The sequence below is a fragment of the Ananas comosus genome, linkage group 3, assembly GCF_001540865.1.
Source record: "Ananas comosus cultivar F153 linkage group 3, ASM154086v1, whole genome shotgun sequence".
In the NCBI taxonomy this organism is placed as follows: domain Eukaryota; kingdom Viridiplantae; phylum Streptophyta; class Magnoliopsida; order Poales; family Bromeliaceae; genus Ananas; species Ananas comosus.
In genome coordinates this window covers 12,588,039-12,614,765 of record NC_033623.1, presented here as the reverse complement: position 1 = coordinate 12,614,765, position 26,727 = coordinate 12,588,039, and the positions used below count along the sequence as shown (strand labels likewise).

Here is a 26,727-nt window from a genome sequence, read left to right as displayed (position 1 = left end):
GGGCAGACGACGAGGTCGAAAGGGCCCTCGCCGGGGATGACGAGCATGATGAGCTCCTCCTGGAGAGCGGCCATGATGAGGGGGAGGACGAAGACGAGGGTCTTGCCGAAGCCGGTGAAGGCGATGTCGATCATGTCGCGGCCGGAGAGGACGACGGGGAGGCCCTCGACCTGGATGGGGGTAGGGCGGACGATGCCCTTCTCTCGGATCTTGCGGAGGACGGGGTCGGAGAGGCGCATGTCGTGGAAGGAGGGGATGGGCGGGGGGACATCGTCGTTGTCGACGAGGATATGCCAGCGGCGGCGGAGATCGGCGGCGCGGGAGGGGGGCATGCGGCGAAGGCGGAGCGGGGGCTTCTAGCAGGTGGGGAGGGGGTCGGAGTAGGTGATGCCCCTGGCGAGCTCGCACACGGACAAGAGGGAGAGGGTTCGCCGCCGCTGCTGTCGCCGCCGCCGCCGCCGCATCTCCTCGCCGGCGACGAAGAAGAGGGTAAAGGAAGAGAAGGAAGAGGAAGAAGAGTAAATTTGTCAATTCACATTATAATTAACTATGGTTAAGTATTTTAACCGTGGTTAATGCAATTTTTCTAACAGATCTTAACGACAGGGATATATCTGCATAACTTAGGACTTTTGCAGGGACAACTTATGGAATTTCCATTTTACAGGAATATTTCTGTAATTTACTATATTTGCAGGGACGTTTATGTAAATAACCATTTTTATTTTCTCGTGCTATGGGGATGGTAACCTAGTGTAAATCTTTAGACAAGATGTGAGCTTAATTTAAATAGAAGAAAGAATAAAACTATAAAAGTCTTTGTTTTTATATATACTAGTGAATAGACTCGCGTGTTGCGACGAATAAATTTTGTAAAAGTAAAATAAATAAAAAAAGTTGAATATATAAAACAATAAAAATATAAAAAAATTAAAGAATAAAACATAAAACATAGAAGAAATTAAAAATAAATGGACAAGAAGAATAAAAAAAATAAAGATAAAATCATAGTAGTAATAAATTATATTTATAATATCAATAAAGTTGAGGACTAAAATCATAAGAGTAATAAATTATGGTTTGATCCAGAATTGTATTTAATTGAAGTTTGAAGACCAAAGTATCATATGCCTCATAACATGAGGACCAAAAGTGTAGTTTTTTAAAATTGGTTAAAATTTTTAGAAAAACTCCAAATACCACTCATGTGGTTTCGTACTTTTTTATTTTAATATCCTATAGTTCAAAGTATATTAATTTAGTGCTATGTGGTTTTATTTTTTCTTTTTATTATCTCCTCCACTAATTTCTTTATATTAAATCAGTGACAAAGTTAAAACTAAAAGTTACTAAAGTAAATATTCGATAGACTTAAGTTGGGTATCTGAAGTTTTTTGTATATAATTTAATGAAATGTTAACGGAGGAGCTGGCGAAGGAAGAAAAATGAAACCATAGAATAGGAAATTGATATATTTTAAATTATATGGTACTAAAATAAAACAAAAATGCGAAATTATAAGGATGATATTTTAAAGTTTACCGAAGAAAATATTTTGACAAAAAAGCCGAAAAAGGACTCAAATAAGTTGAGGTCTAGAAAATTAATAGAACACGCCTCTTCTTAAACAACTAATTAAAAGCATTGCTACCTTTTCTCATATAAGGATAAAAAATTAATTATCATTTTATTTTTTTTTAATACTAATAACCTAAATTTTTTTTAAAAAATAAGGATAAAGGAGTGTAAAATGCACACACTCTAATAATGTGATGTGCAAGTATCATTCTCCAACAACTACAGCTAAAATGGTACTCAATCAAAAGTCTTAAATAAAAAAAGGCATTAGGCACCTGCGCTGAGTTTATGGCCCCACGATAAAAACACAAATGCGGGTCACGGGATCCCGTAGACACCGTGCACGTCGGTGGATCTTTTTATTTATTTATTTATTTTCTACACGCCTGACATAATTTGTCGCCGGGACCGAAAACGTATCAGCTACGGATCTGTCGTAATCCATATCAATATTTTCTGCATCCGTATTAATATTCTGTTTTTATTGGGCATGCCATGTCCATCTCAATATTAAGAAGAACTGGGTTAAGGTCATGTTCGACCCAAAGTTAAGATGAGCTAAAATAATTTAGCTTGTTTTCAGTTTAAAAATAAAAGTATTTATGTATATTATTTATTGAAATAATTATCTATATATTTTTCAAAACTTTAAAAATATCTCATTTATCCCTGTAATTTTATTCTTTCCAATATACCCCTTATATATTCATCCGTTATTCCAAAATATCTTCTACAGTTATTATCCGTTAAGTTAACTTGGATTAAACATGAATTAAATATCTACCACAATTAAAAAAATTAAAATGTTATTTTTGTCCTTAAGGGTAAATAAGAAATGTTGGTGATGATAGAAGGGTATATTTGAAAAAATCAAAAATTAAATTACTTTTTGTGCCTCTAACTTAAGGACAAATAAAAAAAAGCCGGTGCAGATAAAAAGATACATTTGAAATGACAAAATAGTAATTTCATAGAGATAATTGAATTCATTAACAGATTTTAACTTTAGGGTATATTTGAAATATGTTAAAATATTTAAAAAAAATATTTTCAATATTAACCTTCTAAAAGAAAAAAAAATCAAAAATCAAAAATTTTTCAGAAATAAATAAGCAATTGCCCCTATTTATTTATTGTGAGCTATATCAAACCAAACACAAATAAATTGCAGCCGTCTTATGTTCGGCTCATTTAATTTTCTAGTTAAAAAGGCAAGATCATGATCAATTCTTTTATTAAAACCGAGCGACTCGCGAACTATGAATAATCAACATGGAAAATTGCTCTACTTAATTTTCCTTTTGCTGTAAAACGTTGATCATAACACTAAGCCTCGGAACCTGCACGATTAAACTCATGATTGTTGACCTCAAGTCTCAGATGTCGTAGCCCCTACTGATGAAATCGCCCTCGAAACAAGATTGCATAGGAACAACAAATTCTCTATATAGGATTCTTCCTATGCAAATGCGAACATTCATTCGAGTTGAAATGAAATCACCATTCAACAACCTATTGCAAGTCATTTGACATAGCTGGTTTGTTCTGCACTTCCGTGTTTCGAAAGTCGCTCTGATCTATGAAATAGCAAACCGACATGTACATTGATAAAACTTTTCGCCACATACTTTCATTTCCTACGAATGTTTCGAACAAATAAAATTCTAAACACTGCTATGGAACTATCAACTTGCTAATCCCAATATCAATATCTCACACCCAAGCTTCTCTTCCTTCACCGGATTCTACGATGCCGAGCTCCCCCGACTTCTTCATCGACCTGCTCAGATGAAACACGGGATGCCGGCACAGCTTTCGCACTCCTTTTCTCAAGCTAAACCTATCCAACAAGCCTTCTATATCTCTGTTACCGATTCCATTTTCTGAACCATTCCGTAAGGTCGGAATTTCCACTTCATCATTCTTCTCAAAGCACTGAAAATCCTCCCCAACAGTATTCTCCGGATTATGTCCGGCGCTGAAGAGGAGCTTGTCTAAAGCAGTCGCATCAAGAATAGTGGAATCAATGGTTCTTTGAGACGAATTCAAAGAGGATTTTTCTATAGGTTCCGACGAATTAAGTTCATCTTTGTCACTCGGAGAGTCAGAGCACTGCTGGATTACCGTAGCTGCATTCACCGATTCCTCTCTTTCCCGTAGAGTCTTTATGATCATTGTTTTGAGGAAATTCATCACTTGGACTGCATGAATCAAAGCAGTCAAGGGATCTGCCATCTGGAGAAACAATTAAGCATGCAAATAAGAGGTTATTTTGAAGACTCATTTCCTGGTAGAAATATTTAACTATATGTACATACAGCCCTGCAAATCTGAATTCTCATGTTTATTTATGAGGGTACTTCTATTTTCAAAGGGTAACATGAAATTCAGATATCCACAGGAATGTATGTAAATTGATGACTTTGCATATGTAAATTCCCTTAAACATGGAAAGTCTTTTAATACCTGAGTCATGTTAGGAGCAAAAACCATTGCAATATTCCGAGCATTCATCTTGTTGTAGTGTTCATGCTCCACAACATCAGCCATGAGATTGATGGCCCAATCAAGTAATGCAGCCTCTGTTGGCGGTAGCATTTTTGCCAGTTGGGAGCATTCTTGTTCTGTGTTGCAGTGCATCACCTGATCTGGTGTTAGTGAGTCAAGTACACCTGTAGGAAGTTCCCTAAACCATGCCTATAGAAGCAAATGAGATTGCAATTAGCATTCAATGAAGATAGAAACTACACATTTTTATGACAATCCTCCTGCACAGTGGCTTATCTCTCAACTTCTACCTGCTTTAAAACTTGCATCGATTCAACCCTGCACTTTACCACTATAAGATTTAGGATGATTGCTGAAGTAGGATTCAAAAGTTCAATGAGAGTTGGCATATAAGGCCGGTTCTATATATTAACATCCTAAGTTGCAAGTTAAGTAATAGATCCACAAGCAGATAAAAGAGATCTTTGTCGTCACCGGAGCTACCAAAACGAGAAGTTTTTTTTTTGAGAGAGAACCAAAACGAGAAGTTTGCTGGACAAATTATTCAAATTCCGATGATTTTAATTTATTAATCAACATCATCTGCCGATTTGTTCCATGAAATTTCACATCGCAATTCAACAACCATCCAAATTATTTGGACCTGACTGAAATAGTGGTTAAGTGCAGGGTTAAAACTGACAGAATTTTTTATGCAATGGGTTAATTGAGCCAACTGGATAAAGTGCAAGCAGTTCTTCTGAGAGAACCAAACATATTATAACCCAAAAGAGCTAATTCTGTAGATTATTTTCATAGTTATGTACCTTTATTAAGCCGGCTAGGCAATGCAAATCAACCTCGTGAGGTACAACTCCTCTGTTTAGATGGTCTCTAACATACACATCCTGGCTATTTTCGGCGTTAATTCTGAAGATCCCCTCCACCTTCAACCACCAGAAGGTTGGCATCAAAATTTTCAGAATTCATAAATGATATCAGCATGAAAACAACAGATTCCTGGAAAAGGCCATACCTGAAGACCTCCTCGTAGATATAGGTGCCTTTGCATTCTAAGCAAAATTGTTGGAACACTATTCCCTCTTTTATCATAGGAGCATTGCATAGATTTGGCAGAAACTCCAAACACGCTTGCGCTGCAAAAATGAAATTTGAAAAGAAATTTTAGTACTTTCTAATGACAAACAGATATTAGCATTAGGTTTCTGGAGCTAGTAAATTAAGCGGAGCCATGTAAGTGTAATCATACATTAAATGAAAGAAATAGCGAGACAAAATAAGGGTCGGGCGTCCTAATACACAAAGGCTTACTACATATATTGCTGCTAAGTTCAGTTTATTGAATAGCATGTTAGCTGGACCTTAAAACACATTATTATTAGCATCAATTAAGGTGCGGAAATTTTTTTAAAAAAAATAGCATATGCAAAGCCAGCTGTACAGAATCCTGGCCCCACCACCACAATCTATTAATCCAGATAAATGTGTACGCATCAATAACATGTCCAATTAACAATTATCCAATTTTTTTTCTCCTAAGAGTCGCCCTTAATTTTCCTTCTCAAATCCCAAATAATCAGTCGGTTCAAACATACCAAATGGGTCATCAAAATTATTGATTTTGGGGCTTTGGATCATAAATTGTAAGTTTAAATTTCTGCAGCATGAAGCATGAAGATCTAATAAAGTTGACTAATCCCAAAGAAACAGCTTTTGGTACGCGCTCTAACCCTGTTCAAGTACAATTATACGCTTTTTAAGAACAATTCTTAAAAAAGAGAATAAGATACGTAAGAGAGCTAATTAAATAAAGTTACACTGTTCATGATAGAAACAGAGGATATCCCATGGAAAAGGACTATAACTAGCTGAGATTCCGAGCAAGTTCTAATTTAAAACAAATTTTCTTTTTTTAAAAAAAGAAGAAGAAGAAGAAGAAGAAGAAGAAGAAATCGAGATTGGGACCTGGCACTGGGAGCCCTAGGAGGAACCTCGGGCTCCAGCTCCCTGGGTAGCCCTAGGAACCCGTCGAAGCGATCGAAGGTGACGTGCGCGACGTGCCTCACGTCGGTGGGCCACCCGATGTCCATCGACGGCGCGCCGCCGCCGCCGCCGCCGCACCCGTCCTCCCCGGCGACGGCGGCTGTGGCGACCCCGCCGCACACCACCAGCGACCTCCTCAGCGCCGCCACGAGCGCCGCCGCGAGCGAGAACTGCTGCCCCGCGACCCTCTCCCCCTCCGCCCCCGCCATGATCAGCGGCGACGAGATCGGATACTCCTCCTCCTCCTCCTCTTCCTCCTCCTCCTCCTCCTCCTCCTCTTCTTCTTCTCCGGAGGAGGAGCGCGAGGGGGAGAGGTGGAAGCCGAGGCGGAGCGGCAAGGGAGCCATGGGAACGAAGGGAGGGGAGTGGGGAGTGGATTAGGGTTAGGGTTTCATGGGATAAAAGAGGAGGGAGGGGTGGTTTGCTTTGGGCGGGAATGATTGAGGTGGATGGGTTTGTAGAGAAAAAAGAGAAGGGGAAGACGAGGTCGTGGTGGTGGTGGAGGTGGAGGTGAAAGCGCAGTGGAGAGAGATAGCTTGGGACGTTGATGGGGACATCATTTATCTTATAAAATCCCACTACACCGTTTTGTTTTCCCCTTATTAATTACTGCATTACCATTAACATTACCATAATAATAACAAGAGTATTTTTGAGAAAATTATACTCCGAACTATAGCCCCTTCTCAAATTGACCAATTAACATTTTCTTTAAAAAAAAAGAAGTTGACATGATCTTAATTAATAAAAAAAATAAAATAGTTGAGGGGTTCATTTCTAAACGTTCTATGGTTGAGGGGGTGGCCATACACTTTTACCAATTGCTCGATAAAGATGAGGTCGGCTCGTGACTCGCGAGTGCGGCGGAAATTAACGTCCGGACATGTCTTTACTCTGCTTTGGATTTGTTTCATTGTTTGTCACTGCTGCTGTTGCTTTTTATTTATTTATTTATTTTTTTCTTAATGTTGCTATTTTTAATAAAATTCTTATATATGCTTAATTTGTTTCGGTTGCCGACAAAGTACCTTTTCACTCATGTATTTACTTAATTACGACCAGATAATTAATAATTTAAATAATGAGTCCTTAATAATATAAAGTATTTTTATTATTATATCGTAATAAAGTTGAACAAAAATATAGGTTCAGATTCAAAGGTGGAATCTTTAATTTTATCGAAAAATAACAGTTGAAGAAATCTTAATGACACATTAATTTCATGCATATATTTTTTTTAATACTTTATTTTATAGCGCTGCTAAGCAAGTCGTAGATTTTGTGGTCTAAATGATCGAGGTGACACTGTGCGATCACTAACACTACTTAACTGTCAATTTAAAATGCTTTAATTTAATTAATTATTATTAAAACTCTGGATTCATATATTTTATGCATGATTAATTTATTTTACATTCAATATTATGGGTTTATTGGAAAGTCATACACTTTTTGCTTCCTAATTCAAGCGTGTATGTACATTGCATGTGATGATGATGGCCAAACCGTTAATCTACAATAGCGTGGCAATGCTACCTTAAAGTCGGCTAACAGGCCGAGATTAATGTACTTGTGCGTATATCATTTGTTTTGAGGGCCAGGTTAGGTTGGAGAGGTCCACTTGCTTATTGTCGTATTCGAAGAGGATCTAATTACCATAAAATAATTCTATATATAAGATAAAATAAGATTAAATATCTTAATCTGGCTACAGTATTTTTAGCGGTGATTAAATTTAAGAGGTTAAAAAAATTAAGCATGATAATGCTGGAGTAGTTGTAGAATAATTGATCTTGTAGCAAGTGGGGCGTCGCAGATTTTATTCGGACTCTTATTTCTTCTTACTCACTTTGCAGTTATGTTAATTGCCTTCATTTCTTTCTTGCAATAATAGAGTTAGGCTTAAAAAGAGTATTGCACTCACATAATAAACAAGTAATAATGGCTCAATTTGAATGAATTAATATCGTTTTTTTTTTATTCAGATTATTAAAAAAACTTAAATTAAATATTTTTTTTTGAGAGATAGGTAGCACGCTATCCATTTCGTTTATTTCATTTAGAAATAAACTTAGCTGGAAATGTGAATCAACTAGGATTCGAACTTAGAACCTCGGGTACTAACCACCAAACTCTTTACCACTTGCGCTAGAGACGGCCGATCAAACAAGGGAAAAGTCGATGCTAATTTCCACGTTCTTTGTATATTACCATGAAAGGGATTAAATCCCAAAACCTTTTTCTACGTCCTCTTGGGAGAAATTGTTTTTTTTTTTTTTTTTTTTGAGAGAGGGATAGGTAGTACGCTATCCGCTTCGTTTTATTTCATTTAAAAATAAACTTAGCTGGAAATGTGAATCAACTAGCTAGGATTCGAATTTGGGTCTCGGGTATCAATCACCAAGCCCTTTGCCACTTGCTCTAGGGACGATTAGTTCTTGGGAGAAATTGTTGCACAAGGCCTTTTGGATATATATAATTGAGTCTCATTAATGACCTGCAATTGCATCTAAATATGTAAATACAGTTGCCAACATTAATTTCACTCTCTATTAAAAAATCATTAATATTAGCCCAGTCACCTTTAACTTAAGAAAAAGCGTCTAATTAACACTTATCAATTAATTGAATTTTGTGGCAATAATTATTCTCTCGTGTCCTCTAATCCTAGTGGTTCAGAAATAAAAAAAATAAACAAGAGGAGAAATAATAATTAGTGTGCACCAATTAACTAATACGTGGCTTTGTTGGATCCTCTTTATTAGTGCACGTGGTGTTCATGCGCGCAAAGTTAAAAAAAAAAAAAAAAAATGCACAGTAAACAAATCCTAAACCTAACTAACTCTTTATACATTTACTTTGCTTCTTCCACAAGAATAATTTTTGACCGTTATACTTAAGTAGAACCTAATTTGAGTGTGATATAAGAAAAGCCCATGTATCAACCATGCACCTAACATCACTTTCGACTCCTACTGCTAAAGTTGGTGAGAAAAGAGCGCATCACATTAATTAGTTAGATACTACTTGTAAACTAATAGAGAATCTTGCAAAGTTTATCACATTTTTGGATAATCGGTGCTGCTGACTTTATGGTGATTCCATATAGACTAATTAATATCTGCTTGGTCCTACTTTTGCTTCACTCAATTTGATGAACACTAAATCTGAAGCTAAATGAATTCACAAACTCATAAATTTTCCACTTAATGCTATATATAAGGGGATTTTCTCAATAGTTCTTTCAAGAGCTTTATAAAATAACATTTTTTCAGAAGCTCTCGCAATACAAGCTCTTAATATCTTCTATTGCCAGAACAACATATATTATATCAAACGATGCTTTGATCCTTTTTGTGTCCAAGTACTTGACGGTCCGTGCAAATGTTATGTCTAATATTAGGAGTCATTAATTAATAATTATCAAAGGGAACCAAAATTAAATTGCTTAATGTGGGAGCAAATTAATCACCTAATATCTCACATACATATCCTTTTGATGCATGGTCACGTAGGGGGTAGAGTAATGTTGCGAGCTTGAGATGGTGATGCGAACTCACAATTCCTCCCAACTAATCCCTTTTATTAATTAATCAATGAGGTATGTAATTAATTGCATGTTGCGTAATTTTGAAACATATCATGTTTGTTGCATGTTTTGGACTTGGACAGTGCATGAGACTTTAACTAAGTTTTATACGTTTGGTGGCTATTGACAACACAAAATGCCCGTATTTGGTAAGAAGTAGTGTCATTAGTTGTCATCGGTCACATGCTGAGGAGCTTATTTAGTCTTAATTAAACTTTCTCTTTTTAAATCTTTAGACCAAAATATTGGTTTGACCAAAATATTTATACTATGTCAGAGTTCATGAGTGAGGAGAGGAGTAATTAATATCCAAAAAGACCAACTTGTTATGTAAAGGATCATAAATGATCATATCAATGGTCAATCTAATTATAAGCTTGTTATTAAATCTTTTGATGAAAAATTATATCATTAAACAAGGTTTGACAAAATAACTCAACTAAAATTAAAATTGAAGTGTTTTTGACTCAACTACACAAATAAAAAAAAAAAAAAAAGTCTTTAGATGGTCTCCATAAATGTCTCCTCTATATGGCTAGACTAGCTACAGATATATTGGCAATCTATATACTTACCGTCTTAGACTGGATATATTAATCAACCAAAGCATGCATTGGATCATTACATATACATATCAATCAATGAACAACTTAATTATAAGTACTGTACCGATCGTCCCTGACGCAGATGGCAAAGGACTTGGTTGTTGGTATCCGAGCTCTCAAATTTAAATCCCAGTTGATTCACGTTTCTAGCTAAGTTTATTTCTAAAAAAAATAAACAAAACGAATAGCATCTTATCTATCTCTTAAAAAAAAAATTATAAGTACAGTGTTATAGCTAGGAAACACCAAAAAGGTACTCCTGCAGCGAAAGATAAATGCTAAGTCTACCTCTAAATTAAAGAAGATTGTAATTTCTACAACCACTCATCCAAGATTCTTTAAAGTTTACAAACATTTTTTTTTTTTTATTTTTAGTATAAAGAAATGTGATAAGACAAAGAAAAAATAAATCTTTGGATATAAATGTTGGACTCCGACATATTGGGATTGTAAACTAAGCATTACTAGGGCATAATTAATTAATATTATTTCTGTACATAGATTACGAACTGCGAGCATTGGACCACAATAACTCTACGATGCAGTCCAATCACGGCATCATGGAATCTAATTAATTAATGATCTCTACGGTCACCACTAAATTTTAGATCGTACGTATGATACGCAAAACAAACGACCGTGATTGTGTCGTCGTGTACAGAGAAGAGATCGAATCACTCGAATTAATTGAAGAAGAACGCCAGAAGGAAGCACATGCAGATGCTGTGTTAATTAAACAAACAGAAGGAAAAATAAATAAAAATGCATGCATGGCTTAATAGATCGAGCACGGCTTAAACTACCAATTGATTTTCGACACGTACCGGGGGATTCTTAAATGATGTCCTTCATTTATAACTTAGTTTAGTTAAAATTAAACTTAAAAGTGAAAGGAACTTTCCACCCACTTCTACGCTGGAATGGGACGGTAACATAATATACAAACTTATGTATATATATTATTAATTATATATACTATATATATATACAGTTATACACGAGTCACCACCACTCGTGTGGAGACCAAGTTCACGTACAATCCTCACCATAGTTCCGGTCCAATTACCGTACCCATCTAATCGTACTGTAGAGATCCCTTTTATTTCAAAATTAGATCAATACGCTATAGAAGGATTAAGGTACATCCATGCACCTCTCCATTTATTTATTTTTAACAATTTAGTGATACTTCCTTTATTTCTTCTTCTTTTTTTCTTTTTTTTTTTTTTCCTTATATTAGTGTCCACAGGCACTACAACCTAACCCACTCCAAACTAACCTACTACTAATATTCGAGATGGCCCAAGGATCAAAACCCGTACCTGAGAATCCGAGAAAGATGGTGATTAAATTTCGTAAATAATGCACTTGCGGATTCGAACATCTAGAAAATCTTTCAAGATAAAAGTTACTACACGTTCTTAATTTAAATATATCCATATCCCAAAATGCCATTAAGGGATAGCTTTTAGAGTCGTGTACATATATGCAGGTCACATGAGATATTTGAAATTTGATCATTTAAAACAACGCTTTTTTTTTTCTTTTTCTTTTTTTTTTGTATTTAGCCTCTCAAATAAGAAAAAAGAAAATTTCAAATACCCTCCATGTGGTTTTGCACTTTCCCACTTTAGTACCCTATGGTTTAAAATGTATCAAGTTAGTACCATGTGGTTTCGCACTTTCTCACTTTAGTACCCAGTGATTTAAAGTGTATCAAGTTAGTACCCTGTGGTTTCACATTTTCTTACTTTAGTACCCTGTGGTTTAATATTTCGTTAAATTATATACTAAAAACCTCAGATACCCTACCTAGATTTATCGAATATTTATTTTAATATCCTTTAGTATTAACTTTGTCACTGATTTAACGAAAAAAATACCCTAAAATGGATAATAAAAAGAGAAAAATGAAACCACAGAATACTAATTTGATACAAAAATGCAACCACAGAGTACTAACTTGATACAATTTAAACCACATGGTACTAAAGTGAAAAAGTGCGAAACCACAGGGTACTAACTTGTTACATTTTAAAGTATAGGATACTAAAGTGAAAAAGTACGAAACCACAAGGGATTTTTTAAGTTTTTCCAAAAAAAAATTACAAATGACTCTGACATATTTATATTTGCATAACTTGTCACGCAAGTGCTTATGTGGCATTTTGAAGTTGAACACAGTGATCCAAGTATTTTATTTAAACACTGTAATTAAATCATCATATTCCTTTTTGTATTTTTTATTGCCTAAAAGTTTTAAAAAAGGAACTATAGTGTGAATATAAATACAGTAATTCAATCATCGTGCTCACCTTAAAAATATTAACATGACGTTTGCGTGGAAAGAATAGAGTCATATATGCGAATATAAATTTGCTAGTACCAATTGTAAAAAAAAAATTGAGGGATCTAAATGCAAAAAAAACCATCAAAACAATTTGTGCTACAACATTAATTACTAGTTACTTGGTACTAAGTTATCTGATGATTGACCATTCAAGTTCTCCTCTTGAGAATTGGTAAATACGGGTTTTTAGGAAAGGTTTTGGTAAGTATTGGTATTATCCAAATATTGACACCCCTATGAGGGACTAGAAATTAATTATAAAGTATTTAATAATGTAAAGGAAATGAATGCATTGATGATTTACGCTTACTTGGTAGTTTAATTATAGAGCTAAAATTATATACACTTGGATTAAATTAAAAATCTAATAAAAATTTGAACGTGAACTCCCCTGCTTTTAATGCTGCGTAAAATAATAATAATAATAATAATAACCATTATTTCTAAAAATATAAGCTATCGTAGAACAACATGGAATGCCTGATAAATGCACATTGGATGATGGGGAATAAATGCACAATAGTGACGCCGCTTAATTTGTAGCGTATTTTGTACGAAAATTAAAGCACGGGCATGTCGGAAGGATCCCAAAAACTGTGTGGAGGGGTCAAGAGCATGTGGACGAGGCTCTCGATTTCAAAGGAGAGAAGAGAAGCGCTTTCATGGCGTGATCTGTCGAAGTAACTCAATCACTTATTACATATAATATAGGACTTAAAATTTGGTCCTTTTTTTTTTTTTGGATAAAATTGATTTTATGGGGCATGAAAGCGCGCGCAGAGCTACCCCGTACTGGAAATTTTAAATTTATTAGTTGGAGTTATTCATTAACAAAAATACAAGCCCAAATTCAACTTGAATTTTGAAAAATGTAGTTATTAATACGATATTAGAGAAAAGTTTTTTGCCCAACTGAAAATCACAACTTGTTTTTGGCCCTTTACTATTAATTAGATGATAAATTATTCTATACACTCAGTATACTTATACATCTGTGTAGTATACATTTATTGACTATTTTTTCTATCACATATCTCAACTCTACCATCGCTTGATTTATAATTTTTTTATATATATATAATGATTGAACCTCAAAAAAAAATTATAAGGTCTCAAATGGTAAAAGGATCAAAATGAAACATGATAAAAGTTCAGAGACTAGCAGTGCAATTTATTTTTTTAATTATATTTTTCTCTTACATACATAGTGCACCAAATGTGCTCTTATAGTGGTCCAAATTTCTGATGAGAGAGACCCACGTACGAGTGATATATTTTGGTCACATTATATACGCAAACAAAAAATCTTTATTTTTATTGAGGGTGGGAAAAAGAAATTTCAAAGATCATGTCTACTGCAACTTGCGAATCGGACAGGATCCCTGCTAGATCCTGATCCATTTAAGAAGTTACGGAAATCAAAAGCAATCCATTTGTTCTGATCAATCACGAGGCATAATTTTGTTGGCACACTGCAATCATCTATCAAAATTTGAAGCCAAAAGCAAGTTTTGGCCTCGCAATAGAATTTCGATTGGATTATATAATCATGTGATAGTTGTTGGCTTAAATCGGTCAGCATTCCGTCCCGTGACGGAAGATCATGTTGGGCCGAGTCATGTTCGAAATGGCGTGAGGCCGGGTGGACTGAATCATGTTCGAAGTTGTATAAGGCTGATTGGACTGAGTCACAATCGAGACTCGTAGGCGCTGTATCTGTACGTTTTAAGTGAATTAGTTGCATATTTCTAATAGCTCGAACTTTTGGGATCAATTATTAGCGCCAACGATCCGACAATAGCCGCACGCTGCAGCCAATTGAAAAGATAATAAAAAAATTAAAATACAAGTTAAATGAAATAAATTAATTGTTCGCAAAGTAAAAAACAAAAAAAAAAATCTGATTTTTAAGATTTAGCTGATGTTCTTCAACTGTACTAAAGCTGAGATCACTCCAAAACTTCTTTTTTCCCACCAAAAATAAGAAAGAATAGAGATAGCGACGAAAAAGTGTTTGCTGATAGATGCCATATTTTAGTTCCAGACAACCAAGGCCAGGCTGCAGAACGCCGACCAGCACGTTGCATGGTTTGTTTGCGCTGTTCTCTAATGCATTCAGGACGCGTTTGTCTCTGCAAAACCGCATCCGTCGAATTCTGCGAGTTCTGTTTTTGCGGTGGAACTCGACATCACGCTCGTCGAGCACAAAGTCACGGGTTCACGCTGTACGCAAACTCACCATTCCCGTGAAAACCAACTTGAAAGTTCGTCCCAAGATTTTAGGAAAAACAAACACGCCCTAAGTGGCCAATTTGGAAAGGAAGTAACCCCATTAAACCATCGAAACTAAGAGAACATGTGGCCCAATTAGTTGGCCCAATTTGTAGTTGTCAAGGCCAAATTTTAGATCTTGACTTATTTTAAACACGGATTCGTCGTACTAAATTTAAATTCTGGAAACTCAAATTCGATCGCACGAACGAAAAATTGGAGAAGTTACAACCAGTCAGATAATTGTGGATGATGGTTTCCACTGTTTTCATGGACCCACGATCTTCTAGCACTAAAATCTGAAGCGACAAACCTGAATAATTCATTAATGCTACAGTTCATCAAATTGTAAACTCAAAAATGTTTTAAATAGCACCTACCTTGACTACATGCTATATTTTTCAAGAAGAAGAGAAAATAAAGAATGAAAGAATAGAAAAAATGATATACAGTAGAGGTATTTCACTGGCGAAAACATGGCGTGTAACGACGATAAGCCTAATTCCTGATGACATTCTCAACCGACGTACTTATCTTCGCAGGTCCTGATTAATCCTTAAAGGAAAAGCTCTTCCCTGTAAATGGTTGGAATTTTGGCTCTTCTTGCTGCGGCGACTCCGTCTTCGTTTCTTTCCTAGGAGCCTACACAAATAAAGCAAATTAATCTCGAAGTTTCAGAACAAACTGCTCTATTTGTTCAACAAAGAATTGTATACAATGAAAAAATACGGTTACGCCCCAGTGGCTCTTCAAATGAAGAAAGGAAAAGATTTTTTTTGATGCCATTTGAGTTGCAGATGCTCAAATTTGTTGGAAAGAAGGTCCGAAATTTGGTAGGTATTCATTCAGAGCTCAAATTATGGTAGGTGAACCTTTTTTAGGAAAGTTAACAACAAAATGATAGGATACAAGCTTCAAACACAGGGAAAACAGATAGCTATTCTAGCACGACAAACGCAGGAAAGAGAGAAAAAAAACACAAATACTGTGCAAGTAAACGCACCTTTGGTATTTCTTTTGGAGCATGAGGGCTTGAACTTGAGCCGAAAACTAGTTTCCCTAGTTTCTGACCAGAACTGCTACTCTGTAACAATGTAGATGCAGTATCCTCCAGTTTTATTTTCTTATTTGCTTCAATCCGGTGATCGGTTATATGAGAAGACATTGTTGGTTCTTGCTGCTTTATAGGCTTCCCATCCAGGCGCTTACTAGAACCAGTGAAAGGGATGAATTTTGGTTCGGCTTCAGCTTTGGCATTAGCATCTTCAGCTGAAATTTTCAAGATCAATCATCATGGTGACAGAATTCACAAAATTTTGGCAAAAATTTTGGCAAAAGGTTACCCCTCTCTTATTTTGCTAAATTATCAGCAGTTTCCAATACATAGATATGCTCAATTTAAGTAGCATTCCGTGATTATAAAACAAAACAGAGGTAACAGTACCTTTAACTGCAGTTAAAAAATAAGATAGTTAATTCTTATTATTATATCTAATTGTTAGTACCATATGTAGACACTCTAACCAATCTTAAATGAAGGCAAGTAATGATTTTCCAAAATGTAATACCGGAGTCCATAATACCTAGTATGCATTCATACTGGCTTGGAACCAGCAAAATATTTGATAAATTCCACATATAAAACATTAACTTAGAGGCGACCATTCGGAGAAAAAGAAACCCAGATTCATACAAGATACTCATGAAAACTCGCTAGAAGAATGAGATTCGCAAGGATAATGAAAGCGAATCAAATAAGAAAACGCGAGGTATCATAAGAACTAAAACAGGAGTAAGACCTTTGCTTGTAGTAGTAGAAACTTGTTGTGGCTTCTCAGGTTCTTTATAGTCAAGCGGAGGTGCAAAATCCACCTCGCAGTCTGTCTCAATAATAGCGACTGCAGAAGCTGGCTTTGTTTCCAGAATATTAATGTAGTAGCTTTTGTTGTTGTAAGTTACCATAATACCATCACCTGTGGTTAAGCAGGAGAAGTTCCTCAAGGTTCTTTCCAAGCTGCAGAAGATGGTCATTTAGTTACCCATCAATAAACATCAAAGACAAATGTAAATAGAGCAACAACAGCTAAAGCCTGAAAATAGGCAACTGAAACAATGTCACCGTAAGTACTTACATGGCCCTGGGGTTTGAGATATCTAAGAAGTCTTTTGTGTGAGGCTGCAGTTTGACGAATGTGCCCTTAGGGAGACTGGTGTTTTGCACATGGACAATGTCTCCATCTTGTAAAAGCATATTTTGCATCATCTAGAGATAAACGAGAGGAAATTTATCCAAAAAAATAAAAGTTCAATAGAATCTCATTTATCTACTGAAAACACAGCAAATTGATCAAAAATTTCGAAGTGATGTGCCTACCCAATTAGGCATGTAGATCATGCCTTCTTCTGCTACAAACTCTAATACACCACAGTGCGATACTCGGTCAGCGGCATCATTGTGAATCTCGAATAACATTGGATAGTCAATATCTAAGGATGCTAGGGAATATATATATATATATAAAAAAAAAAGCAGTTTAGCAGCATATAACCAGCAACCAGATAGCATTCCAATAGAACAAAGTGATGAAAGAGAAAAAGACAAAGACAAAAGAGCATTCAGGTAATCAGTTTGATTTACCTAGCCGATTAAGAGCAGATATAGGCATTATGACTGGATAGAGAAAAACCATGTTAGTCGGAGAATAATGAAAGAAAAGTGCAACACTGATATTATTAGATGGTGTTCATGGACAAACCTTTGTCACCAAATTCCAGATGTGGCTGCACAAAGAAACTCAATTTGTTAAAATACGGGAACAATGTTGTTCCCAAAATGAAGAGAACAGATGAAGGACTCTTTAAGAAGTTTTTCATTTTCAAGTGTAATTTCTATAATATTGCAAGTCTTAACAAAGCACCGAAAGCATTATGATATAACTAGCTACAAAGCCAAATTGGTAGCGTCAAAAGAGAAAGTAAAGCATGTGCTCACAGCAGTAGATGATCTATAGCCGACAAAGTAAGGCGTGCAGAGGGTGCATCAACAAGAAAGAAACTTAAACGCCTACCACTGATCCAATAATCATATCTGATACTGAATTTATAAATTTTAAGAACTAAAACATAGAAAGGTAATTTTCAACTCAAATATTGGTTATTTATGCAAAAGCTTAAAAAGTGCATTTTTATCATTCATATAACTCTTAGTTCAAAGGATACTAATTTTAAGCTGAACTATTTAAAATACACCATACAATATATCTGCTATGAAATGACAGGAATTGTAGTACATATCAAATGATTTATTCAACATAAGAAAAAATCAGCGAGTTATTAAATAAATAACTTAGACAATAGGTCTCTCTACTGTTCAAAAAATATCTAAGAAATTCATATACTTAGCTGAAACTCCTGCTGATCAATTACCTCTTTTATAATAGTCCCTAAGTTTCGTCCTTTATAAGCTTGAAATCCACATAACGACATTGAAAAAAGCGTGCAAGGAACAGCAAACCTTTTTGACAGAAGATGCTGAGCGACAGCAATAAATTTGCTTGAAAGAATCTCTGTAGAAATCATGCGGTCGATACCGTCCAAGATTCTGTGCCAAGGAGTGAGAACCAAAAATTGTAAAATCAAAATGCATATATGTTAAATTACAATGAAGAATTGTCATTGTAAGTGCAGCATCGGAAGCAAAGATATCAAAATATCCAAGACTAAGCATAACTATGCCACTCCAACTGCAACATGTTCTCTTCAACACAGTTAGGTTTGAAAATCAGCAAAACTCATTCCAAGTAAAATGTCATATAGCTTTTTGTTCAGATAAATAAGAATAATGAATTGCTCTATCTAGAAATCCATCTTCCTTTTTATACACTTAATATACTACTACCTTTCGACTGGAAATAATATACATCTCCCTGCAAATAATAGAGAAGTAAAAGGTGCCGTTTTAACATGATATGCTTGCACGAAAGGATTATTCTATACCACTTTTCACTTGTCATTCAACAATCTGCACACCAACAACTTCATATGCAATTACAAAACTATCATATGAACTAATTTTACAATTCATGCATGCAATGTTTCAAACAGATGTCTTCGACACTCCAACATTAGCTAGTGGGTATATTGCACATCCAAATTATATAGCAGTAAATAACCTTTCCCCTGAATTTAAAAAGGAAAATCCTTCATAAAATAAATATAGCAAAGATGCTTAAAACATATGCTAGAAGCAAATACAGCAGGGGACATTGCATGGAGTGAATGAAAGAGATAATATGTATCAGCGTAACTTAAAAATTCAAGATTATACATTCATGCAACAGTAAGAATTATTGAGACATGCCGCATAAAATAATCAAGTATTGACAATCACATCAAGTCGGACTTACCATTGTGAATAATCAGGAAGAACAACCTTCAAGGACCCTACTAGCAAGCAAATAATAATCAACGATTAGCATACGGCAATTAAACGACTAAAAAGCCAAAAACAAGTCACAGAATACTGCGGGAACTGTAATGCTAACATGGGCGGCATTAAGCATATCTGAGTAAGTTATATAAAATTTTATACGTGCGCAAATTGCAACTTTCCAGCTATGTACTGTTTATGAATCAAGAAAAGCAAAAGACAAAATCTAGACTCAGTTTGAACTAAAGTATAGCCTAATTCTATATCAATGTCTATATCTATATAATTCTTATAAGCAAAAATATTTAGTTGTTCTTCCCCTGTGGTTCTTGTTATTTTTCAAATTTAACTCTTTACAATCTAACACAGCATGCTTTTACAAATCCAAGTATTCGAACATTTTAGTCACCAAACTTCTTCGTATATCGCAATTTGATCTTTGGCCGCAGAATAGAAAAGCAACAAATTACTTTTTCCTATCGAGTACACTAGGGAAAAGAAGTTCTTTTAACGAAGATCAACAAAGATAACCAAAAAAGTAACTTTTTCCCCCAAATTACATACAATAACATGATGAAAAAACACCACAAAACAAAAGTAAACAAGCCTCTTTTTTTTTAACAAAAAAAAAAAACTCTATCGCCTCAAAAGGACCCGAAAAGTTATATATTTTGACAATCTATAAATTGCTACAAATTTTTTTTTTTAAAAAAAGGAGATCGAATCAAAAATACGTACCTCGAAATCGTATCGTAGAGAATTGATGAGAGGAGAAAAGCGCAGGGAATTGAAGGGAGAGAGCACGGAGAATCGAGGATTTGTCGTAGGACAAAATTGAGTTGGGACGGAGGGTTTAAATCCTGGATTTAGGTCGAATCAGAGTCGCACTTGGAATCAGAGTTGGGTCGGGTTTCCCGTGGGCCGTGATTGCGTTTTGAGTCGAGTTGGTCCATTGACAACCCGGCTTTAGATCGACTGATAATGAAGATAATAATAATAATAATAATAATAATAATAACAACGTCGAGATTGACTCCAAAATTGCTTTTACCCTAAGCCAAATTAATAATAATAAAAATATCAGTAGGGATAATTCATAATTATCTCTCTAAATTTTAAAATATTACTTATATATTATAATAAATTATACTAAATCAAATATTAAAGATTTCATAGAAGGCTTAAAAAAACAAGGCGAAACAAATTTGATCTATCGACGAAAATCGATAGAGCTACATCTATGTCCGTTTTGACTGGTTTAATTATATATTTACACTTTTTTAAAATTTAAAAAGTATATTCAAAAAAATATAAATAAAAGGAATAATATAATATTTCAATATTGTCAATTATTTCAGAAAAAATAATAACGATAATAGTACTTGGGAATTTTTTTACAGTGGACACGCCATTCATGATCCATATACGGCACAAGTAGCGAAATAAACAGGAAATTCCGGTTACTCTCTCTCTCTCTCTCTCTCTCTCTCTCTCTCTTCTTATTTCTCGAAGAGACTAGAAGGACGCAGCGACCCCGCGATCCGATCAATTCACCTCCTCCGACGATGTCCAGCTTCAGCGGCGACGAGACCGCCCCCTTCTTCGGCTTCCTCGGCGCCGCCGCCGCCCTCGTCTTCTCCTGTGTGAAACCCTAACCCTAATGGCCTAACCCTAAACCCCTCCTCTCCCTCCTCCTTCTCGCCCGCTTCCGTTTTCTAAACCCTAGCTCTCTCTCTCTCTGCTTTATACAGGCATGGGGGCGGCGTACGGGACGGCGAAGAGCGGAGTGGGGGTGGCGTCGATGGGGGTGATGCGCCCGGAGCTGGTGATGAAGTCGATCGTGCCCGTGGTCATGGCGGGAGTGCTCGGCATCTACGGGCTCATCATCGCCGTCATCATCAGCACCGGGATCAACCCCAAGGCCAAGTCCTACTACCTCTTCGACGGATACGCCCACCTCTCCTCCGGCCTCGCCTGTGGCCTCGCCGGACTGTCCGCTGGCATGGCCATCGGCATCGTCGGCGATGCTGGTGTCAGGTAACTGATCTGATAGTTTTCTTGTGATATATATATTATTCAATTCGCAAGGGAAATATGCTTTGATTGTGTTGAGAGTGTGCATGCGTGCATTTTGACTATGAAATCTTTCAATGTTAAGCTGCTAGGGGTATCAATTATCGGACATTAATGAAGATATTTAGAAGATATGCCGATTATATAGGTTAAATCCACGTAGATTTGCTTTGAGACCTTCGCAACGGTTCACCTATCACATCCCAGTTGTGTCGTTGTCGAAGATACTTCGGATGTGTTCGAGCATATAAGGACAACCGTATTATAATAAGTTAGCATCTTTGTCACTTGTGACTAAGAGCTCATTTTGTCATATTGCTAACACTAATGATTAGTGAGCTTATGTATGGATTTAAAGTTACCGCATCATTGGGGATTCTGTGGATGTAGGAAGTGAGATTGGCATGTATTTGCGGAGAAAAGAGCATGATCTACATTGGAGGTGAGAGAAGCGACTAGAGGTCTCAGAGTTGGCTAAAATGTAGGATTTATGTTTGATACCATAATTTGATTTTAAACAAACTAGCTATATTCCGCGAAGTTATTCAAGGTACTTTTGGCACTAAGGCTCTATTTGGATGCATGAACATCTTATTCGGCATATCTCTTTGGTTTACTACACAATCATGTAATATTTAGTAGATAAGAAATGTGATCAAATATTTAGAATGAATATCACATTCGACCTTCAAATCATTTTTTCCGAATAAGATAAATCACATCATAGATAAAATATGCTATCCTACAAAATCAAGCATCTCAAGACCTTTCAAAGAGCAAAACTCAAACTCCTTTCTTCCAAATTCACAAAAAAAAATCTTCATATGGAATAAGTTATCATGTGATAGCTTATTTAGACATCCAAACAAGGCCTAAGAGTGAATGATTGATAATGATTAGCGAGTATGCGAGTCGGATGGTTAGTTATGTGAGTGATTGAGAGTGGACAGTTCTTTCTGATGCGAGATAGTATAAAGAGGCGGAATGGGAAGAAAATGTGGCTGTCTGAAAACTGCTTGCACCTTTTGTAAGGATAGCTTTGTGCCCTGTTTGCTTCTAACATCATAATCATCAATATATTTGACTTCTGTATGTTCTTCAGTAACCTAATCTTGTTGCATCACACTAGTTGTGTATTGTATATTCACGAGTTCCTATGGTTGAATCAAGGATGCAAGTGCCATAGCATGGGACTGTGTCAAAACCTGCTGACACAGTGCTTGTCGTGCTGTGCTTTATGCATTCCGATCACAACAAATACCTGTGTCGACATATAATGGCATGAAATATTTTCCTTGGCACTAGCATATTCTGATTACTTATTATAATATATTTATAAAAATTTTGTACTTTATTGAGGTAACTATTTGCTAATTCCAAAGAAATGAGGGTTTCAAGCCGTGTCATCAACACGGGGGACGTATTGTACCGATATTCTGTCGGCACGGTGAGTAAGACCCATGCTGATCGACACTTAAATCCTTGCGTTGAGCACAAAAATTTCTATGCTGTGGTTATTGACATGTTTGATGTTTATTGCATGCAGACTTTCTCTTTTTTAGTTGTTTTCTGTCTTGCATTGGATTGGTACGATACCTATTCAAATTAGAAAGGAAGCTCTTTATGGCAGTGTACCAATTCATCATGTTATATTGGTTCGTATGCTGTGCCAAGTGTTAGTTCATAATTACATAAAATTTGACTGGTCTTGAGAGCAGACAACTGAGAAAACTGTTATTTCCAAAAAAAAAAGAAAATTCTTTCTCTGTGTGCTTGAGATTCATTAGCATATTTCACATTCTCTTTATGCATGGGCATATGTATATATGTATGCATGTATGTGCTCAACTTCCTTGGGCTTATTGGTTTGCAAATTTGTTGCTAAAAGTTCAGAGAGAAAAAAATGTGTTGAAGCCAATTTTAGTTCTCAGGCTGTCCAAATAAAGCAACAGGAAGCTCCTATGTTTTTTTTGGTACTTCAGTTCCATATAGCTGTAAGTGGTCGGTCTTAAAGTTGTTTGATTGACCTCTTTATTGAAGTTGATTGTTCTCTTCATTGAAGTTGGAGTCCCAAATTTTAATACCCAATTTAACTATTGCAACTTTGGTTCTTTTCATATTTTATTTTGCTTGATCATGTACAAAATTCTAGTGAATTTTATAAACTGTGGCTGATACAAGGTGGAGTGGCTATTTTGACAGTGGGCCAACAATGGAACTTTGTAAAAGCCTTACATATTTAGTCTATGAAGTGCTTCAAGAATGATAGCTGTCATTGATAACTAACTGTTAATTTGCTTTGATAAATAACATAACACTTCATAGACTAAATTTGGTGCTGAGGAGAAACTCAAGTGCCTCTGCATATTAATGCATTTTGACGAGGAGAAACTCAAGTTCTCTTTTCTTTGTTTTGTTCATGGGGCCCTACCTAATTAATGGCCGAATGCATAGGCCATGCAAAAGTCTTCATGCTATGTAGCATGAAAAACATGCATACTTCAGCCAATATTAATCAAATTCCTTCACACCAAATTTGGCAAACCTGGTTCATCATGGATCATACAACAAATATTCATACCATTATGTTATAAAAGAAGCGATATATTTAACAGCATCTTTTCTAGATGTATTTAGATCAATTATTGCAAACTTCAGAAGTCTTGGTAGTTGGTGCACATAACGGTCTAATAATTGTCGGTTGGTTTAAATATCAAGATGAACTGCAACAGCATGTGCCTAATTTATAGACCCTTTTGTTTTGGAAACATTCTATTGATGATTGTTATGTGCTTTCTTTGCTGGTAATGCTGGCTTTTACCAATCTCTGAGGAAACTTATTAAATCTCATGTTTAAATTATGCAAAATAAAATCATTTTAAAGTGGTAAAGGTTGAATCTACTTCAAGGTATTTGTTATTAACTATAGTTAAGTTGTTGGCTATCCTTCTTAATTACGCTTATGGCTTACCTAGTTAAAGCTAAATAGAACCTCTTTAGATTAATGTAAATGGTGCTGTTTCTTAATTGTGCAGAGCCAATGCTCAACAGCCAAAACTCTTTGTCGGAATGATTCTCATCCTCATCTTCGCCGAAGCACTGGCTCTTTATGGCCTCATTGTTGGCATCATTCTATCTTCTCGCGCTGGTCAATCACGAGCAGATTAGCTTCATGCCTGATATCCTCTTGCATTTTGATCGATACAGGGATCGAAATTTGTTCCATCCTAGCAGTTCGTCCAGATTTTTATCCATGTTTTATATTCCCAACACAATATGAATTGCTCCGCATGCAAATAAAGGCTACTTGTGATCCGTCAATTTCTACAGTGTATCAATTGAAATTATGTTTGAGCTGTTGTGAAAACCACCTTTTTGAGCCACCGTACAATTTTTCTGTATTATCATCTTTTGTATTTGTTTCAGAATATACAAAGAAGCAAAACAGAGCTGTTCCTTTGAACACTAGGTAAATTACTGTTCTTGAGTTGTATATAAATAAATGCTAAGATTACTTTGGCGATTGCATTTTTACTAGCTTTAACTTCTTGTAGGAATTTTCATCGATTACATTGTTTTTCATCTTTTACCGAAAATCTTCATTGGGCTTATTGTTTCATAGTAAGACTTTGCAAAGAAATCGAGTATTTTTCATTAATTACAGTTTCCCTGTTCTCTCTACGTAACTTCCAAAAACTTTTGTGTGGTGACTAGTTCTATGATGTATTTAATGGGGATAAAATATTATATGGCGAAGTATCAAATGTACAATTAGGCTACTTGACCTGGAGACCTTTTATCTCTGGACTACTGAGAGCATATATTATATATTGTAGGATAAACTTCAAATACTACTCCTGTGGCTTCGTATTTTTTTTATTTTAGTATTATATAGTTTAAAGTGTATCAACTTAGTATCCTGTAGTTATAAGTTCTCAAGTGTTATTATCAGCCATTTGATTGCATCTTGAGATGAGCATTTATTCTTCTTGATGGTAATTAGGACCATTAGAACTTGCAAGTTGCAACCAAAAGATATTTCATCTGAAAATCATTACTTTCTACGTTAAAACATCAATAACCCGGCGTCCAATTCAAATAGAGTGCTGCTGTAGGTCTACAATCAACTTCGAATTGTAATATATTAAATATAAAAATATATAAATATTATTTTTTAACAACTTAAGTCTTTAGAGTATAACGGTTGTTTCACATTATATTAAAGTAGGAGATCCTGCACGCCAGCTGCGTTTAACTTTTTAGAATACAATGATTATTTCACATAATCCTATAACTCCTCTTTTAATTTTACATTTTTTATTTAAATATCACATGTCCATCGACAAAGAGGAAAAAATTAATAAATTCTACAATTATTAGGTGAGTGGCTGTAGGGCTTAGAAATTTTTTTTGGGTTGTAAATTTTACATTTTTTATTTAAATATCACGTGTCATTCTACTGCATGCGGTTTGATGCCGCATTAGGACATCTATATATTTCCAGCGAACGAACGATGTCGCATTACGACAACTATATATTTCCAGCGAACTTCGTATGTGGAATAATAATTTACGTGAAAATGCTCATCAACCCTTTAGTCATACGGCATTTTTAAGCTGATGCGTCAATAATTATTCTTTGGATTTGTATTTTTTAGTTTTTTTACTTATTTTAATTTAAATTACTTAAAGTTGCAGAAGTATGTAAAATTGAACAATAAAATGACTAAATTTCAACTACTTTAAAAATTGTTATAGCCGGTGAAATCTATATTTTTGTTAATAGTCAATTGCTAATAGCCAAAAAAAACAAAAGTGTAGAGTCATTGGGAGCTATTAATTTAAGGGATAATATCTAAAATACTTTTTAAAATTTCTAAAATATATTATGTATTTTTATTTTTTCTGTTTCAAATATATTCCTGTTTATTTTTCCGTTATTCGAAATAACCCCATTGTTATTATCCATTAAGTCATCTCAAGTTAAATTTAGATTAAATTCTTATGAGAGTTAAAAAAAAAAAAATCAAAATACCTTTTTATCTTTAATTTAAGTGCAAATAAGAAAAGTTAGTGATAGCAGAAGAGCATATTTGAAAAGACAAAATATGAAAATATTTTTTTGTCTCTAACTTAAGTGCATATAAAAAAAATTTGATGATGGTAGAAAAAAATATTGAAAAGACAAAACAGTAATTTTACAGAGTTAATAGTGATTTCTAATAATTCACTAACAAAATTTAACTCTATAAAAATATATTTAAAATAAAAAATAACTTAA

General features: G+C 35.1%; 3 protein-coding genes across 4 annotated transcripts; 1 reads left to right on the top strand and 2 right to left on the bottom strand.

The window, feature by feature from the left end:
- On the bottom strand, positions 3,039-6,647 carry LOC109708033 (rho GTPase-activating protein 5-like). Its single transcript, XM_020229598.1, has 5 exons — positions 6,052-6,647; positions 5,102-5,222; positions 4,893-5,012; positions 4,045-4,275; positions 3,039-3,813 (listed from the first exon to the last, which is right to left on the bottom strand). Exons 1-5 carry the CDS (start codon positions 6,474-6,476, stop codon positions 3,292-3,294), a joined length of 1,419 nt encoding a protein of 472 aa, XP_020085187.1. The 5' UTR covers positions 6,477-6,647; the 3' UTR covers positions 3,039-3,291.
- On the bottom strand, positions 15,229-20,315 carry LOC109707047 (ubiquitin fusion degradation protein 1 homolog). 2 transcript variants are annotated; one of them, XM_020228110.1, is made up of 10 exons: positions 20,112-20,314; positions 19,351-19,387; positions 18,459-18,545; positions 17,701-17,725; positions 17,583-17,615; positions 17,319-17,440; positions 17,077-17,207; positions 16,744-16,958; positions 15,948-16,213; positions 15,229-15,586 (listed from the first exon to the last, which is right to left on the bottom strand). In XM_020228110.1, the coding sequence occupies exons 2-10, from the start codon at positions 19,351-19,353 to the stop codon at positions 15,494-15,496; spliced, it is 975 nt and encodes a 324-aa protein (XP_020083699.1). In that variant the 5' UTR covers positions 19,354-19,387; positions 20,112-20,314; the 3' UTR covers positions 15,229-15,493. The 2 variants fall into 2 exon arrangements, with proteins under 2 accessions (XP_020083699.1, XP_020083697.1); XM_020228108.1 differs by having other exon boundaries at positions 17,701-18,545; positions 20,112-20,315.
- LOC109708178 (V-type proton ATPase 16 kDa proteolipid subunit) lies at positions 20,827-24,980 on the top strand. The gene is made up of 3 exons (XM_020229808.1): positions 20,827-21,014; positions 21,125-21,410; positions 24,482-24,980. The coding sequence occupies exons 1-3, from the start codon at positions 20,939-20,941 to the stop codon at positions 24,612-24,614; spliced, it is 495 nt and encodes a 164-aa protein (XP_020085397.1). The 5' UTR covers positions 20,827-20,938; the 3' UTR covers positions 24,615-24,980.

Excerpts from the sequence above, each read along its gene's own strand:
- LOC109708033 (XM_020229598.1), bottom strand. The coding sequence starts at position 6,476 with ATGGCTCCCTTGCCGCTCCGCCTCGGCTTCCACCTCTCCCCCTCGCGC. Across the intron at positions 5,013-5,101 it reads ATCTACGAGGAGGTCTTCAG|GTGGAGGGGATCTTCAGAAT; the intron begins GTATGGCCTTTT and ends TGGTGGTTGAAG. Across the intron at positions 4,276-4,892 it reads GCCTAGCCGGCTTAATAAAG|GCATGGTTTAGGGAACTTCC; the intron begins GTACATAACTAT and ends TTGCTTCTATAG.
- LOC109707047 (XM_020228108.1), bottom strand. The coding sequence starts at position 17,818 with ATGAAAAACTTCTTAAAGAGTCCTTCATCTGTTCTCTTCATTTTGGGA. Across the intron at positions 17,441-17,582 it reads ATCTGCTCTTAATCGGCTAG|CATCCTTAGATATTGACTAT; the intron begins GTAAATCAAACT and ends TATATTCCCTAG. Across the intron at positions 16,959-17,076 it reads ATCTCAAACCCCAGGGCCAT|CTTGGAAAGAACCTTGAGGA; the intron begins GTAAGTACTTAC and ends CATCTTCTGCAG.
- LOC109708178 (XM_020229808.1), top strand. The coding sequence starts at position 20,939 with ATGTCCAGCTTCAGCGGCGACGAGACCGCCCCCTTCTTCGGCTTCCTC. Across the intron at positions 21,015-21,124 it reads CGCCGCCCTCGTCTTCTCCT|GCATGGGGGCGGCGTACGGG; the intron begins GTGTGAAACCCT and ends TGCTTTATACAG. Across the intron at positions 21,411-24,481 it reads GTCGGCGATGCTGGTGTCAG|AGCCAATGCTCAACAGCCAA; the intron begins GTAACTGATCTG and ends TTAATTGTGCAG.